General features: G+C 47.9%; 5 protein-coding genes and 1 non-coding gene; 3 read left to right on the top strand and 3 right to left on the bottom strand.

Moving 5' to 3' along the window:
• Window positions 1-91: 91 nt before the first annotated feature.
• Window positions 92-646, bottom strand: CNAG_13146. XR_001046425.1 has 1 exon: window positions 92-646. It is a non-coding gene; the product is annotated as a hypothetical RNA (non-coding RNA).
• Window positions 647-1,139: 493 nt separating this feature from the next.
• On the top strand, window positions 1,140-7,216 carry CNAG_05349 (hypothetical protein). XM_012198314.1 has 7 exons: window positions 1,140-1,778; window positions 2,140-2,352; window positions 2,501-2,979; window positions 3,028-6,097; window positions 6,153-6,406; window positions 6,456-6,515; window positions 6,564-7,216. The coding sequence occupies exons 3-7, from the start codon at window positions 2,611-2,613 to the stop codon at window positions 7,014-7,016; spliced, it is 4,206 nt and encodes a 1,401-aa protein (XP_012053704.1). The 5' UTR covers window positions 1,140-1,778; window positions 2,140-2,352; window positions 2,501-2,610; the 3' UTR covers window positions 7,017-7,216.
• A 214-nt stretch (window positions 7,217-7,430) lies between these two features.
• On the top strand, window positions 7,431-9,940 carry CNAG_05348 (cell division control protein 42). XM_012198313.1 has 4 exons: window positions 7,431-7,639; window positions 7,702-7,772; window positions 7,831-8,225; window positions 8,425-9,940. The coding sequence occupies exons 1-4, from the start codon at window positions 7,593-7,595 to the stop codon at window positions 8,491-8,493; spliced, it is 582 nt and encodes a 193-aa protein (XP_012053703.1). The 5' UTR covers window positions 7,431-7,592; the 3' UTR covers window positions 8,494-9,940.
• Window positions 9,906-11,706, bottom strand: CNAG_07033 (hypothetical protein). XM_012198532.1 has 4 exons: window positions 11,397-11,706; window positions 10,939-11,322; window positions 10,681-10,878; window positions 9,906-10,578 (listed from the first exon to the last, which is right to left on the bottom strand). Exons 1-4 carry the CDS (start codon window positions 11,670-11,672, stop codon window positions 10,414-10,416), a joined length of 1,023 nt encoding a protein of 340 aa, XP_012053922.1. The 5' UTR covers window positions 11,673-11,706; the 3' UTR covers window positions 9,906-10,413.
• Window positions 11,707-11,904: 198 nt separating this feature from the next.
• Window positions 11,905-13,255, top strand: CNAG_07032 (peroxiredoxin 5, atypical 2-Cys peroxiredoxin). XM_012198531.1 has 6 exons: window positions 11,905-12,059; window positions 12,116-12,180; window positions 12,258-12,438; window positions 12,521-12,699; window positions 12,784-12,933; window positions 13,046-13,255. Exons 1-6 carry the CDS (start codon window positions 12,001-12,003, stop codon window positions 13,084-13,086), a joined length of 675 nt encoding a protein of 224 aa, XP_012053921.1. The 5' UTR covers window positions 11,905-12,000; the 3' UTR covers window positions 13,087-13,255.
• A 168-nt stretch (window positions 13,256-13,423) lies between these two features.
• On the bottom strand, window positions 13,424-15,737 carry CNAG_07869 (hypothetical protein). Its single transcript, XM_012198533.1, has 6 exons — window positions 15,454-15,737; window positions 15,316-15,399; window positions 15,055-15,266; window positions 14,111-14,971; window positions 13,812-14,050; window positions 13,424-13,755 (listed from the first exon to the last, which is right to left on the bottom strand). Exons 1-6 carry the CDS (start codon window positions 15,616-15,618, stop codon window positions 13,703-13,705), a joined length of 1,614 nt encoding a protein of 537 aa, XP_012053923.1. The 5' UTR covers window positions 15,619-15,737; the 3' UTR covers window positions 13,424-13,702.
• Window positions 15,738-15,864: the final 127 nt, after the last annotated feature.

Genomic DNA, 15,864 nt, shown 5'->3' with positions numbered 1-15,864 from the left:
TTGAAGCTTTCAAAATAAAGGGACATATCGGATGCGATTGTTCATTGAAGAAACATGGCGAAGTCAAGATTGCGGCCAGTGCCTGTAACGTAGTGTCAAACGGTGCAAAATGACATGTCGCATTACATCAAGACGTTTCTTCTCCGTTTCCTAGGCAAAGTTGCTTCTGATTATTTACAAAGTAAAGGGCCTGACATACTCAGCTAAGGCGCAACTAATTGACGTACACCGCATATTTCCTCCCTATTTCTGCTTAACAACATTTACGACCAACAGATTGTTGAGAAATATAAGTTCGTAGGTATCCAGCTGAATGGATGCGTTTCGTTAATGGATACGGATTATCTTCTTTCCTTTCGCTCTCCGTGCTCCATGAAATCTTAGCCTAGAGACCATGTAGGGTTGAGGGTGTAGCATGCGAGTGTCAGGAAAGGCCAAGATACTCCAACGAGTTGGCGACGTTGCCGAGCCGAGAAGTGATGAGCTTGATGTTCTGTTTGGAAAGGGGAGATGGAGAATATTGTCTGTCGGCCATCATGGCTCGAATGGTTTATTTGTAAGGATGAGGTTGTGAGGTTGCTTGAGTTATTGAGGGACTGGTTAATGGTCTTATGATCCTCTGCTTGACGAGTGACGAGTTGGGAGACGAAGAAAACAGCTTCAGGTTTCGGAACTACTACTAATGCTTAAGGAGGCGATGACATGGAAGATCCTGAAGTCGACATGACAAACGAAGATAGGACGCAGTATGAAAATTCTGGCAGGCATGGAGTTCATCGCTTACTGAACGGTGGGGATCCGTAGCTGTGAGGTACAGTGGAGCTGCCAGCAGTGGTGGCTATACATGTAAATGGCCTGAATAAGGGGAAATAAATGTCCAACGAACTAAATCTTGTTCCTCTCCAGTAGATTTATTTATTCCTGGCAGCAGCAGGAGGCCAATCAACTAGTATTTTGCCAGCGGATGTGTCCGCCACCAAAGATTTTAAGATTTTAATATACCGGTGATGTGATCGCGACGCGAAAACGTCATTTTGGAAGCATCGGGCGATGTCGCGTTTTACCGCCGCTCATAAAAAAAGCGGCTCCCCGTTCCCCGTTTGGGTTCTGCCAAATAAATAAAAAGGCGAGCTAAAACGCGGGTATCAGAAAAATGGTCTGGGCCAAGCTTTCATTCTCAAGCTCCCCGGCTTCCGGCTTCAGCGTGCTTTTTTAGGCTACGAAATTGGTGGTTGGTGGAAATGACGGGTGGCGGGAAAAAAGGGAAGAAACGCAGAATAGTGAGATCACACTTTAATTGCATTTTTGGTGGGGCTTTGGCCGAGAGAGCTCTGGCTACTGAATTTCTGTGGTGCGGTGAAGTTCTCGTGCATGCAAAAAAGTCCAACATCATCATCATCATTATCATCTATAATCGTCTGGGAAAAAGAACGTCTTTGAACGTCGTGTATTTGTTTATTGTTGTCCTTGCCTGTCAATATCATTTCCCCCTTATCACATATTCCGGCATCGGTGACTTCATTTGGTTCACCTCAGAGACCTACTCAATCAGCTCCCGCCCATCGACGCACCTTTACCGGCGACACTTATCGGCGGGACATCCAACAAGTTCTGAAGAGTCGAGTGCCCTGGAAAGCAGGAGTTAAAGAAAGAAGTGGTCAAGTTGTGCAATCTTAGACATTGTTTTGGGAAGAAAAAAACACAGGTACAACAAGCAAGCAGTGAGACGTGTGGTGCCGGGAAAGAAGCGAAAAAGGGACCACAGGGATCGGCGCTTTGTGAGTCTTCTTCCGTATTTTTTGGATCATTGTTTGTGTGATGTTTGAAGGTTGGTAAGAGTGCCATTGTATGCATGACTAGCTGCAGGTCATGAAGGTGATCGAGTGCTGCTCCATGCATAGCTCAATGAACGGGTACCGAGGTACGGAGCTTGACGAATGTTTAGCCGTCTGTGCGTTTTGTCGGGTTGGAGCAGGCGTAATGTCCCTGACTCTACACTTTCTACCCACGTCAACTCTCAACTTTCTTTTGTCTTTCTTTCACAATTTTTTTCTTTCTTCGCATATTCTTTTCCCTATTCTTCATCTCACGCTCTTTGTTTTGTTTCAAAAAGCTCACCACAATCGGCTGCATATTCAGCAAGTGATACCCGGTATCGGTCAAGAATTTACGGCACGAACAAAACGATTACGCATCGGCACAAAGGGAGAACAACGTAGATCGATTACCTCCACTCATTCTCCCTTTCGACACAGCTTGACACATATCCCGTTCTTTCCTCGCCACCTTGGGTCTTTCGTCTAGCATAGAATTTTAACTTTCTTGAAAATACTCGTTGTACCGCATCTCGCAGTGAGTAATTATCCCGCTTTCTTTCATTGCCGCCGGTGTATCTCGGTCAAATTTCTGATCCTTGTTTACGCTTTTGCCTCTCTTCCAACTCCTACGCATCTATCATCAACGCTCGACCCTCTTTACCTAATTTCCACTGATCTTCCAGTCATCATAGGCGCAACTGTAGCATTACGTCTAGTCTCGCGAAGCTAGGGAAAAGAGAAACCGTCTCATCTTCCCAAGCTTTGCGCAAAATACACATCCCCTAAACACGGTATGGCTCGACCCATCCGACCAGCACCCGGACCAACTACGCCCAGCGCAGGTCCTTCAACGTCATTACGCACGTCTGCACGAACCCGTCGTCAATCAGCATCTACCTCCGTCGCTTCAACGTCAGCATCGGCTTTAACACCAGGCCCCCCAACACCTGCCTCGGACGGAGTGGGGGCTAGGAATGGAGCAGCAAGGAGAGCGCCGGCTGTGGAAGCGAAGACGCATGGATTAAGAAGTACAGGCAGTTCGGTGGAAAGAACACCATGTCCATTTCCGGCGCAGTTTGGAGGAAGGGCAAATTGTGGAATAGCAGAAGAGGATGAAGCCGATGAAGTTTTGATGGGTGTTTTATCAGCAATTGCTTTTTATGTAAGTGTGTCATGTAATCCTGCACGGCCTGAGCTGATAGGATTGTAGGACAACCGTGCTTTGTCGGTCGAAGAGATTGCTTTGACTTGCTTCCACCAAGGCTGGCTACGACCACCATCTGCTGCCATCGAGCCCACCACGCCCATCAACAACGCTATTCGATCGTATATCAAACGTTGTGAAAAGGCCAAGCGTCACTGTCTCTTGGCCAAGTACCAGCTCGCCGGCTCCGTTGTCGAATCCGTTCTAGAGGTTGCTCTCCACCCCGATGCTTTCAATGGCTCTACTAGACCGAGAGGAGCTGTTTGGTTCCTTTTGAGTGGATCTGGTGCGGGTTCTGGCAAGGCCAGATGGAAGAGCCCCTTTGAGGGACTGGAGGTTCCCAAAATGCCCCCGCGGAAACCGGCACCCAAGAAACAGAAAGAGAATAAACGAGTGGATGAAAAGAAGCAACCGGTCAGGGAGAAGAGCAAGGAGAAAGCTTTAGCTCCTGTGAAGATCAGATTGGTCCTTGCCGGAGGAAATGGTGAGGAAGAGTCTCAGAGTGAGACGTCAAGGTCACGGAGCGTGAGCGTAAGCAAAGATAGTGTCATAAGTGAAGTCAAGGTGGAACCTGCATCCAAGCACGAGGGGGTGGCACCGAGACGATACGATTCATCATCGGATAGCGACACCAGTGATTCTGATATAGAAATTGGCAGCGCATCCCGACTCCGACCCTCCCGCCTAATGCGAAAAGGTCCCCCGCCACCACTTGTCATGAATGGATCACCACGAGTTTTTGGTCCATCTCGCTTACCTCAACAATCTCCCTTTGTCGATCTCTTCTTCCCTTCTCCTGCTATCAACACTTTCGCGCCTCCTCATGCGTCTCCTTTTCCTTCACATTCTCTAGATAACACCACTTGGACAGCCCGACATGACCACAATCAACGCCATCTTGACTACTCTAGCTCAAGTGAGGAAGACGAAGTTGTTGACCTGGAATGGGGTGTGGCGTCCGATGTTATTATACGAGATAGTGTGGAGGGTGAGACCAAACCAACTTGGTCATTGGAAGATGAAGCCAAGGTCAAGGAGGCGACGGATGCGTTAAGAGTTTTATTCCCTTTGGAGGAGCCAGAAGAAGATATTGGGCTGGAAAAAGGATTTGAGCTAATCCAAAGTGAATCGCGGCCGACAGGGACAGATTCCCCTAGTATCAGTGAACCGGGATCTATCGCGACATCTGCTACCGCTCGAAATAGTTTTCGTAACAAACTCAAAGCTATCGACGCCGGTGGTCTCCCGCTCAATGCCTGGGTGGTCAATTCGAGCCCTATTCCTTCTCCCAAAATCCGACCGTTTAAAGCTTTTCATCAAGCTCCCCCCGTCGATTTCAGCCCTACTCAGCACTTTTCTAAATTGCGAGGTTCATTCGATCCGGATGAGAGTATGGATGTGGATGATGAGCCATGGCTGGACGAAACTGGAGAATTGCCTGTCAAGGCGGAGGATACCTTTTCAGACGTCGATCTGAATTCCACTATCGACGAGATTGCTTCACCTGAACACGATCGTCGTCTTCATACCGCTCTTTGGGCGCAAGAAGCTGCTGCTACAATTCGAGTCAAGGCCGAACCCGAAGACTTCCCCACTCCCTCTTCTATCGAAGATGAGCCGATGCAATCCTCCCGTGCGAGTTCGACGCCTTCCTATGGACCAAGTGATGGGCCAGATTACGATGATATAGGGATGGAGAGCGTGGCGGACGAGAAGATTTTGGGTCCGGAGAGTGTTAGCGTGGAGGAACTTGATGGGTGGTTACCGACTGTCAAGATAGAGCGGACACCACATAGAGGAAGGCCGAGAAAAGGGGGGAAGGACAAGTCTGATGGACAGAAATTGGGTTGTTGGGGAGGAATCGGTGTATGTTCGTCTGGCAAGCGTGTGACGCGTTCAAATATGACCTTATCAACTGCTACACGCAGACGAAAGTCAAAATCATGTTTCGAGCGTCTCACTCCGGTGAGCGACTCAGGCTCCGGATTGGTGACAGCAGCAGGTGGGGAAGATGAGAATGAGGTTGACGATGCGATCGGTACTGAAGATCTAGAAAAAGCGCGGGTTGAAGCCGACGCATGTGAGGAAGAGCATCGTAAGGCCTGCAAGGAGAAAGCCGAACGACAACGTGTCATGCTTGAAGCTTATCGTCAAACTGTCCGAGCCGAGTTGTCCGACACCGACATCACTCCTAGCCCTTGGGAAGCACCCAGTAGCGCTGCACCATGGGGTTCGAGCTCGACGGATTCTCTTCAGTTACCGACACCGGGGGCGTTGAGTCCAATGGTGCTGCATAGCGTCCCAAATTCGAGTCTGGCAACTCCGGGGGAAGGTCAACATATGATGTCTGTTGACCCGAAAGCGCTGGTTTCTCCGCCTTTACAGAATGTGTTTGGGCAAGGAATTAGTGGACAGCGTGATTTAGGGATGGGTTTAGGGGTGGGTATGTTGGACGCGGCGTTGACTCAGCAAGAGGTGGATGACATTATGGGTACGAGTTCTGCGCCTACGACAGCACCTTCCTCTACATCGGCTACGACTCCAGCAACACCTTCAATGTCGACCGCTTCGGTGCTCGCGCCGACTTTACAGCGTCCGGCCGCATCAAGACCCATCTCGGGTTCAGCTCCTCCATCTTCTAATGTACCTGCCATTCAGCCGACCCCAGTTCCCGTTCTTTCAGCTTCAGCGCCGAATGAGAAGGGTATAGCTATAGTGGCTCTGCCAACGACCTTGCCTGATAGCGCACAGGCTTCTAATACTAATACTAATACTAATACTCCTGCTGCTGCTTCTGCCGCCTCCCGACAACCCGTACACGTGCCGAAGCCCATCGCGAAAAGCACTAAGCCCATTTCCAGCTCTGCTACGCCATCACGTAGCTCTACTCCGAGCACCGCCTCAAGTGGTAGTGGGACTAGTCGTTCAGGAGGCAAAATTGCAACGATCACGAAACCTCTTTGCCCTGGTGTTGATGCATGTGTTGTGGATAATATCCCTGTGTATGCTCATCTGTTTGAGGGAAGGAATGGGTCAGGGAAGCAAGTTTTGTTGCGAAGGCTGGATACGGATTTCGGTAAGTCACATTATGGTCCTTTTGCGATTAGATTGTTCTTACGAGATCACCTTAGTCAATGCGAACGCCCTTCTTCACGCGCTTGGTGTATCTCCGTCTAAGCACCCTGAATATCTCGACCATCCTATTTCGCAAGCCCGTCTTGCCTCGCGACACGTCGTGCAGCCGTCAACATCAGGTGTGGAGTATAGCAATGGCGTGAGTGGAATATGGGTGCATTTAAGTGAGGCAAGGGAATTTGCGAGGAGGGCAAAGCTGGCTGGAGGAAGTTTGTTGGCGAGTGTATTGAGGGAGGATTTGTTCCAGCTTGTACGTCCTTTTCTACCTTGTGTGGATTCAAGAACTGATAGCCGGGTAGTTTGCAACCCTCGCCCAAATCAAGCCTGATCATCCGCCTTCTGAATCGTTTGGTTTACCTGTGAGTATGCTTGTACTTGCTAAATGACAGAAGCTGATGGCTATCCAGTTTGTTCCACGTCGACAAACACCGCCCACATCCACTATGTCTACTAATTCTAAATCCACTCCCAATCTACTGTCTCTTTCCACCTCGGCGCCAGCTCCGACGGCTAACCATATTCGCCCTGCTTCCTCCGGCGTATCTGCACCTATAAACGGGCCTAAGGGACCGTTGGTGAGGACAGCACCGGCAACACCACTTGATGGGTGTCCGCAATCAAAGAGACGGAGAGCGACGATTTCAAGTCCGTTGGCAAAAAGGCCAGGGGTTGCACCGGGGAGCGTGGCTTTGGCTCCTGCTCCAGCTAGTTCTGAGATTGGGGGAGGGGCAGCCGTAGGAGTGGCCGTAGGAATAGGAGCAGAGGTACCGAAACCGATTCATACGACAGTGACAGCAGCACAGAAGAGAGCAACGAGGGCTAGTATTGGAGGTATGCCAGTGAAGCCCGCGAGCGGGTGAGGGGCAGTTAGAGTTAGTTTCCGACTTGTTTGGTGCGAGGGTGAAGGGAGATTATGCTGCGGATGTCGGAATATAAAAATTTGGTTATTACTCGTAGGGGAGGTATCTGTTTCCAGTCTCCCACACCGCCAATGTAAAGGTGTAGTACATATATTAGCTATTCTTCCTGAAGAATGAATAAACAATTCACGTACAGTTTTATTTCGTTGATGATTCGTATAGCCGTGTCACGGAAAAAGTCCCCCAAGACGGAGAATCATTTGCTCAATCGAGAACCGCCACACCCCTGCAAAAGTCTCGGCCCAGTTTGGCCCCTATTCACAGGAAAGCTATTACATAATCATTCCCTCATTTAGAGTTGGTTAGAACACGGCGGTAATGGTCCTAATGAATTTCCCAATCAAGTAAACATGAGTTTAACAAAAATAAATAAATAACACGCACCATTCCTCACCACCGCCACAACATCTACCCATATTCGTTTTTGAATCATACATCCATCTTTTTCCTCTTCAGCCCTTTCTTTCTCCCTCCAACTACTCCCAGAGGACACATCCACAACCCTCCTAGCCAACCATGCAGACAATCAAGTGTGTCGTAGTCGGAGACGGTGCCGTTGGAAAGTAAGTATTAGTCATTCCGCATGAGCCTCTCGCCGGTACACTACAACTCACACAATCCATAGGACCTGCTTGCTCATCTCGTACACTACCAACAAGTTCCCATCCGAGTATGTTCCAACCGTCTTTGACAACTGTACGTCTTTCTGTCTCGACTTATTAGTAACCGTCCGCTGACTTGTATGTACCTGAAGACGCCGTCAGTGTAACCATCGGTGACGACCCATACACTCTTGGACTCTTTGATACTGCCGGTCAAGAAGATTATGACCGTCTCCGTCCACTCTCATACCCTCAAACTGATGTCTTCCTCGTTTGCTTCTCTGTAACATCTCCCGCGTCATTCGAAAACGTCCGCGAAAAGTGGTTTCCCGAAATCGCCCATCATTGCCCAGGCGTCCCCGCACTTATTGTCGGTACCCAAGTGGACTTGAGGGATGACCCCGCCCAGATGGAGAAGTTGGGAAGGCAGAAGATGAAGCCGATTACACAGGATATGGGAGAAAGATTGGCGAGAGAATTGGGAGCGGTGAAATATGTGGAGTGTTCGGCGTTGACGCAGAGGGGATTGAAGAACGTTTTTGACGAGGTGAGTCATTGCGCGGAAGTAAGGCTCGTGAGTGGTAAGCGGAGAGGAATCAGAGAGTGATGTCAATGAAGGGATGGGGAGCTATTAGCTTTCGGTGCCCATCTAGAAGATGGTTCATTCGCTTCGTTTGCGTTCTTGAATCTTGGCTGCCTATAACCCACATAGATAAGGATCAGTGGCTGATGTTTTCATCTTATAGGCAATCGTGGCGGCATTAGAACCCCCTATGGCGACTAAGAAAAAGTCTAAAAAGTGCCTCATCCTTTGAAGACATTCCTTTTGGCTTCCCTTTCGCCATAATCTCTATCTCATTCGTCTATCATTCGCTTTCACTTCTGCTATCACTTCCTTCTTAATCCAAGATACCCAACATTTCCCGACCCTTGTCAGATATCAGCTTGCAATTTTTTTCAGAATTTGAAGTTTACTTTGCTTCATTCCTCGTTTGTTCTCAAACTCATGTCACATTATCGTGTTCCAGACTCCCCCTTCTCGATAAACTCAAACCATCCGAAACTTATTTCCACTCTGTATCCCATCCCATATTTCGAACTTATCTATCGCTTATTCAAATTGCTCCATCCTTTTCACTCTGCCTTTCGAGCATACCCCCTCCCTAATCCTCAATAAACCAATTCAGTACAACTGCTCTTCCTTTTTTCCCGATTGTACCACGGCGCTGAACTACCTGAGGAAACAAACCCGGCGAAAAATCAACGAATGAATCAAGTCAACCAACCGTGGGACATGAGGGATTGTATGTGGAATGGAAACTGTTGGCAATGGCATAGGCTGGGTATTCGAAAAGTAGATCTTGTCAAGGTTGAAGCTTGTTGGATCTGGGAAAGGTTGAAAATGATTTCGGATTGTCTGAGAATAAGAGGGAATGGATTCGACGATGTACAGCGAAATGAAATGAGGACGAGGGGGAAGGGGTGGAAGCTTTGATGACTGAGAGAGGGAGATAGAAGAGGAGGTGGATACGAGAGAAGGAAGAAGGGGCGAAGACGTGCAAGGGGGCCGTTATACCTCTCTTTACACAGATTCTCCCTTTCCTTCTATACTTTTTTTCTCATCTGTTTTTTTTTCCTCGTTTATTCGTATACTATACCCTGAGATTCATACACAGATCTTTATACAAACCCCCTGTGAATTGATGTTTAGTTCTTTGGTTCTTCATTGCGTTTCTATCTTCTGCATTCAGAATGTCTCTTATCTCGTTTCCTTCGTCCTTTGCTTCGTCTTCAGGTATTTCTGAGGGGATCAGGCACTCACGTGACGTCGTGCTATGTAAATCGAAGAAGAGACAATGTCAGAAGTTGGTAAATGAAGGTGGCGGAACCGCTTTTGCTTTGGCTAGATTTTCTGCTGTTTGATGTGCTGCACTGCTTGTCGAATCTCTGCCTGAGAGGGATCACCAGCTGCCTTCTTGCGACACTCCTTCTCTTCATGACCCTTAATTCCACACCATTCACACCTCTTCAGACAAACATACGTGGTGTCACGATCATTCTCCAATTAATTAGCAACAAAGCACAAAAAATCAGAAGTTACGGATGACTTTCTGTCTCTATTATGTTTACTCTGCGTGATTGTTCATATTTTTGGATCGTTTATCAATATGGAGGACTGAAGAACGATAAGACCGGACCTTCTTTTAGGAGTTTCGGGGCGAGTGCAGGGAAGTCGAAATAAGTTAAAATGATTGAAATTGGGATGAATACCAATGTAATGTAAAGGTGCTGATTGTAAATAGTAAAATTTTCTTGGCATTCTACATTAAATATGGAGTAGGTCATACAACAAGGAGATATCTAAAATTCCCTCATTCTTCCCGAATACCGTTCCATCTTTTTCTCTCCCAAATGGCACGACAAACGAGTGTAGCCCTTCTGCGTTTGCCTCAATCTTGACTTGACCGTGTTTCTTTACATATGATACTTGTGCCTGTCTCCAACACTCTCTTCTTGGTTCTTCCATGCTCGATTCCTTTCTCATTCTCCACTCTTTCCCTTGCCTCTTTATCTCTATCTCTTTCAGGGCACCTAAATGCCAGCTGTCCACGGTGGATATCAAAAGACGGGGGATTGGGATAACGAATGATGGAGGGTTTAGTGAAGTTGAAAATGTAGAAGAATATGAAGTAGAAGGGTGAGAGAGTGGGGAAGGGGAAAAAAAAGCAAGGGGTTTAGAGGAACCCCCTTCCGGTACCTTTAGCAAATACCCGGACAGTGGAAGGTTCGAGTCGGTATTGTAACGGTTTTGAACGGGGTATATACGTGTCTTTGTCTGTTTCGCTACGGCGGCTGGAATTGGGGTGGGAGTGAAGGGTGCCGAATGGATGGGAAGAGATCTACGTGGCGACGAAGAAAAAAAAGTCAGAATGGATAAGGATGAGAACTCGAAAACTCGAGTAATTTGAGAACTTTGAGATGCGGGAAAGGGGGGGACTTACTTCGCCCATAACATCTCCACTTCTCCCTGATTGGAGGTTTTCAACTCTCCACCAGACACCGTGTCCGATTTTCAATAGGCGCTCAAGCAGGTTGGTCTCTGTCTCTGTCTCTAATTCGGATAAGGAAAAAGACATGGATGATTGAGATGAAAATGAGAGAGAATCGGTGTGGAGGGTTGATACGAGGGCTGCTTTGGACTATAGGAAGGGGAAAGTTGAGGTTTAAATAGTTCAAGAGAAAGACGGGAAAGGACTTACGATCCTGGTCTGAGAGTACACAGCTCTGACGAATTGATAAATTTCTCGGGGTGGGACGCCTATGGACAAAAGGTCGCTCAAGCCATCTAGGATGAGTAGACATTCTAATTCTGGTCCTTCTTCTCCATCTCGTTCGGGGTTTAATGACCGTTGTGACTGTGGCTGTGCTTGTGTTTGAAGGTGCGGGAGGAGAGTATCGTATACATGTTTTAGAGTTGGGCGTCCATCCCTGTCCGACGTTGCGTTTCCGGCTCCGAGGGAGAGTGAAGGGAATATCCTCGGCGAGTTGACGTTAGAGGCGAAAGAAGAAGGAATACAGGCAGGTAGGGTAGAAGGAGTAATTTGAATGAATGTGGGAGAGGTGGGTGATGGGAGTGGGGTGCCCTGTACGTTTTTAAAAATGATGAGTTTATTAGTTTTTGATGAATGAAGACGGGAGAGGAGGGAAAAGGACGTACGAGTTTCTTGAGGACGACTTCCCAGCTTGACCTTCCTTCACCCCTAAAGTCAACCCAAATAACTTTAACCGCGTGCCCCGCTCCACCGCCATCAGTCTGTCTCGTTTGAATTAGAGACGGAGATTGAGATTTTTGCTTGAGAAGGGCAGCATTGACCAAGTGATAAAGCGCAAATTGGGCAGGGGAGTTGAGCGTATCTGAGATAATCAAATGGGATGCGGCGGGAGGAAGGGAGGAACTGGGTGGGAATGGGAGGTGCGCCGTTAGGTAGGTCATATTTTGAGGGTTGTCCTTTGATGATTAGAGACAGTTGGAGATCGATGGATTGGAAACGAACGTCGACATTGATTTATCCCGGCAGCGAGAAAAGGAAGTCCCCCGCGACTAGTGACGTCGACACTTTTCCTGTCGTACTGGAAAAAGCCACTTGAAACCACGTGTTTCCACTGCTGATGAAGACCCGAAAACCCACGTGGCTATTCAAGTCATCCAACAACTATGACTTCATCGAATCTCACTCAAACATTTTATATATGTTATCCCCCTAGATCAACATACCACAACAGCTTGTTATATACCGATACAACCCTTGAAAGATACAGCCATGTCATTCAGAATCGCAACCGCCACAGCCAGGGCTATCCCAGCAAGGGCCGCAGCTACGTGAGTCGGCTGTGTAGCGAACCCGAGATTACCACGCTCATTTCTATTTGATTTAGACGATCAATTATGACCCTTAGGAGAGTCACCATCCCACAGGTCTCTCCCAAAGGCTACAGGCAGTGTGCGTATTTATGACATATTGTGGGATGGGGAGAGAGTAGAGCTGGCTGACACTCGGATGCTTGGATCGTTGACCAGCATCCATCCTCCAAGACACAGCCAAAACAGCGCACTCGGCCTTTGCCAACCTCGCTTCCGCCGCGCCTATCAAGAAGGGGGATAAGATGCCGGATGTAGAGATCAAGATTGATGGCCCTGAGGGGAAAGTGAATTTGGGCAAGGAAAAGGGGAAGAATGTGGTCGTTTTGGTTCCTGGAGCGTAAGTCCATTCAGATTATTCGAGTGTTCGAATGTTTGAGTGTTTAAAGGGAGCGGAGGCTGAGCTCTATGTGACGGTATAGATTCTCGGGCGTCTGCTCAAACCAAGTCCCTCCTTACATCACCTCTTTCTCCGATTTCAAAGCCAAAGGGATCAACAATGTCTACGTCGTAGCAGTGAATGATATCTTTGTGGTGAATGCTTGGAAGGACAAGATGCTTGGAGAGTTTGGCTCGAAAGAGGCAGAAGGAGTCAAGTTTGGTAAGTCAATCCCTCCGAATGGGTTTGTTCCCTTGAGTGAGGAGGTACTGATATGATTTATTAACCTTTTTCCAATGTTATTAGCCGCCGACGACACTGCTGCCCTCGCCTCGGCCCTTGGCCTCACCTTCGACGCCCAACCCGTGTTTGGTGGACCCCGGCTTAAGCGCGGCGTATTGGTCGTTAATGATGGGGCGGTAGAGTATGTCGGTGTGGAGGATAGTCCTGGCGATAGTACGTATCATCTCTTTCTTTTTCTTCTTCGTGCCCTGTCCTTATTGACAAAGGGGTTAATTCGGATTGAGGATCGAAGGTTCGGAAGCTGATTTTGGACTGTACCTTGTAGTCACCATCTCTGCTGCTGATAAAGTCATTAAGCAAATTTAAGACGGCGTCACCTCGTGAGACTATTAAGATGAATGGAAGAGAAAAAGATGTGTGAATATTGCGTCGCATGTGCAAACGCGTTAATAGCAGAGAAATAGAAGTGGGAAGATGCAATATGATACTGTTTGGTTGTTTTTATGCACCTGAAAGGTGTTCGGAATCAAGTTTTATTACGCGCAAGCACATGTGCCAGATGGGTTGATCATCAAAGATCGTCTTCTGCGTGGCCGACTGCGTTTTGTTTATGGAGTATGAAAAGGGGTGGATGATTGTTCTGTTACGAGTAACTCCGCAATTCTTCCTTTGGCCAATACAACGCACAGTGTGAAACGATTGGCCAGGTTTTTACAATCACATCTTTGATTCGAAAATATATGCCCAGCAACTATTGCTAATTCCTGATAAGATAAGAGTTGCGTTAAATGACTATTACATATATGGTATGTAAGATATAATTTCAAACTTTAATTGTCAACCAAGTCCCTAATATGATGAAGTAATACAACTATCCCTTTGAACTAGGAATCCCATGAATCGAGACCCAGGATGGGTGGAAATGCGGAGAAAAAAGAAAAGCAGAAGACAAGATGAATGGAGTCCAGGCGTTTTGAATGCACTAGTAGACATAAACAAATTCGTCATTCTTGAAGTCGGTCAAATCGAGCAAAGCTAAGATGACTAGTCAACAATCTGTCCAAAGGAAGGCGAAAAGAGGGAAAACTCACCATTCTGACCGAGCCTGCCTTCGGCATCATCCTCACCATAAGACTCGTACTTGTTGCTCATCGAAGTATCCTTGATAAACTGAGGCTTGCCCACGGCCACACGCTGTCGCTGCCTCTGCTTATTGAGGAAGAAGAGGAACGCGGCTGTGAAGCCGATACAGGCGATGAGGGCACAGAAGATACCGAGGGTGGCTTTGATACCGGGAAGGTAGTGGGGCTTGTCTTTGTCTTGGAAGAGCCTACGTGAGGGGAACGGGGGTTAAGCAGAGTTGTGGTAGGAGCAGGAAAAAGAGACTTACAAAGGACCGATGATGTTACCAGCTGCAGAACCGGCGTTATAGACACTCATGAGCAAAGCCTTCTTGGTCTGTCCACCAGTGTTGGCGACGATCCATGAGACGATAATGGGATTGGCGCCATAGAGGAAGGCGAGGAGGTAGTAACCAACAAGAGCAGGTGCTTGTTTGAGCACAGCGGCTGAGTTCTCGACGTAGAGCAAGACAAGACCGACAATGACGGGAATGACAAATGAGGCAAGAACGGCAGACTTGATCTTGAATTTGTAAGCGGCGAAACAGCCTGCGAGGATAGCGAGGAACTGAAGGAAACCGAATGGCATGTTGAGCAGGGAAGTGATTCTGCTGTTGAATCCAAAGCCCTTGATGAGGGTCGGACCGAAGATTGTAGTAACTGATGCGCCCACATTCAAGAGCAAAGCGAGGGCCAAGAAGAGGTAAGACTTCAGGTCGTAGAAGAGTTCCCATACGTGGGAGACCTTGAATTCGTTGGTACCAGTACCGGTCTGGTTAGCCCTCAGTCGTTCAATACCTTTCGCTTTGTCTTCTTCGGAGAGGAATCGGGCAGAGGGAACGTCGGCGTCAATGAAGAAGTAGATGATAGGAGCGGTAAGGCAAGTAATACCACCGCAGATGATGAAAATAAGCTGCCAGACCTTGATGTGAGGGGAGGAGACGTGACTGAGACCGAAAGAGAGGAGGGCGGCGACAATGGTGGCGAGACCATTGGTGGAGTACCAGATGGCGACACGAACGGGCTGTTCAGATCGACGGTACCATTGGGAAGTGAGAAGAGAGAAAAGAGGAAGACAACCGGCTTCAAAGAGACCAAGAAGGGCTCGAGAAACCATTAAACCTCCAAAACTACAAAGAGACTTTCGTATTAGCACACGCGTGAAAGAAATGGTGTATGTTACCATGGCGAAAAGGAATGGAAAGGGACTTACTTGTGAGCGGCCGCCATGCAAGCTTGAGCCGCGCCCCAGCCAAAGACCATTGCAGGCATGAGGTAACGAGCGGGGACCTTAACGATAAGATATGAGGAGAATGGTTGCCACGCTAGTTGCACAATGGCATTGACGGAGCCTAGGAGAGAATATTGGTTGTTGACAAGATGGGTGTCAGAGGACATTCCGAATGTGTTGGCATAACCGAGGATCTATGTTATGATTAGGGTAATTCATTGATTCAATGTAACGTTGACATACAGTCTTGTCAAGGATTTGCAAAAAGTAGACCCATGTAAGTAGGGAGAGGATGTACTTGTCAGTCAATTTCCTAATTCGTTTATCCTACAAGGTGTCAGTCGACTGAGGAACAGTTGCTGGAGACAAGCAGTTACTTACATCTTCAGGGGTAACCTCAATCCGCTCATCTCCAATGTACTTGAGTGCATTATCACCGTGCTTCATCTCCTGTTGGGTCAGATGGTGATGGCCACCATCCTTGTTTAAGACCTCCCCATGTTCGGTATGCTCGATACTGTATTTTTCGTCCAACAAGGCGGACATGGTGTCGTTCGGTGATCTAAAGGGCGGATAGTTTGGGCGGCTTGATAAACTTAGGGGTAGTCAACTGGAGGTTAATTGATTAGCTTTGGAAGACAGGATGGGAACGGACGCGAGCACAGTGGCATTATATACGCGAAAGAAGAAAAACATAGATGGTTCAGGCTATCGACGGTTTCGTTGTTGATCTGCCAAGACCAACTCCCCTGGTGTTTTCGGCCCTGAATCCCCCGGAGCCCCGATGGAGAT

Source organism: Cryptococcus neoformans, chromosome 14 (genome assembly GCF_000149245.1).
Source record: "Cryptococcus neoformans var. grubii H99 chromosome 14, complete sequence".
NCBI classification, from domain to species: domain Eukaryota; kingdom Fungi; phylum Basidiomycota; class Tremellomycetes; order Tremellales; family Cryptococcaceae; genus Cryptococcus; species Cryptococcus neoformans.
Note: the sequence above shows the minus strand (reverse complement) of the source record. Positions and strands in the feature narration are given on the sequence as shown.

Bases quoted from the DNA above. Each gene is read 5' to 3' on its own strand.
- CNAG_07032 (XM_012198531.1), top strand. From the start codon at position 12,001: ATGTCATTCAGAATCGCAACCGCCACAGCCAGGGCTATCCCAGCAAGG. The intron at 12,181-12,257 runs GTGCGTATTTAT...ATCGTTGACCAG, and splicing joins TCCCAAAGGCTACAGGCAGT to CATCCATCCTCCAAGACACA. The intron at 12,700-12,783 runs GTAAGTCAATCC...CAATGTTATTAG, and splicing joins GGCAGAAGGAGTCAAGTTTG to CCGCCGACGACACTGCTGCC.
- CNAG_05349 (XM_012198314.1), top strand. From the start codon at position 2,611: ATGGCTCGACCCATCCGACCAGCACCCGGACCAACTACGCCCAGCGCA. The intron at 2,980-3,027 runs GTAAGTGTGTCA...ATAGGATTGTAG, and splicing joins TATCAGCAATTGCTTTTTAT to GACAACCGTGCTTTGTCGGT. The intron at 6,516-6,563 runs GTGAGTATGCTT...ATGGCTATCCAG, and splicing joins CTGAATCGTTTGGTTTACCT to TTTGTTCCACGTCGACAAAC.
- CNAG_05348 (XM_012198313.1), top strand. From the start codon at position 7,593: ATGCAGACAATCAAGTGTGTCGTAGTCGGAGACGGTGCCGTTGGAAA. The intron at 7,773-7,830 runs GTACGTCTTTCT...ATGTACCTGAAG, and splicing joins TCCAACCGTCTTTGACAACT to ACGCCGTCAGTGTAACCATC. The intron at 8,226-8,424 runs GTGAGTCATTGC...TTCATCTTATAG, and splicing joins TGAAGAACGTTTTTGACGAG to GCAATCGTGGCGGCATTAGA.
- CNAG_07033 (XM_012198532.1), bottom strand. From the start codon at position 11,672: ATGACCTACCTAACGGCGCACCTCCCATTCCCACCCAGTTCCTCCCTT. The intron at 11,323-11,396 runs GTACGTCCTTTT...AAAAACGTACAG, and splicing joins AAGTCGTCCTCAAGAAACTC to GGCACCCCACTCCCATCACC. The intron at 10,879-10,938 runs GTAAGTCCTTTC...CCCTTCCTATAG, and splicing joins TGTACTCTCAGACCAGGATC to TCCAAAGCAGCCCTCGTATC.
- CNAG_07869 (XM_012198533.1), bottom strand. From the start codon at position 15,618: ATGTCCGCCTTGTTGGACGAAAAATACAGTATCGAGCATACCGAACAT. The intron at 15,400-15,453 runs GTAAGTAACTGC...GACACCTTGTAG, and splicing joins TTGAGGTTACCCCTGAAGAT to GATAAACGAATTAGGAAATT. The intron at 14,972-15,054 runs GTAAGTCCCTTT...GTCTCTTTGTAG, and splicing joins TGCATGGCGGCCGCTCACAA to TTTTGGAGGTTTAATGGTTT.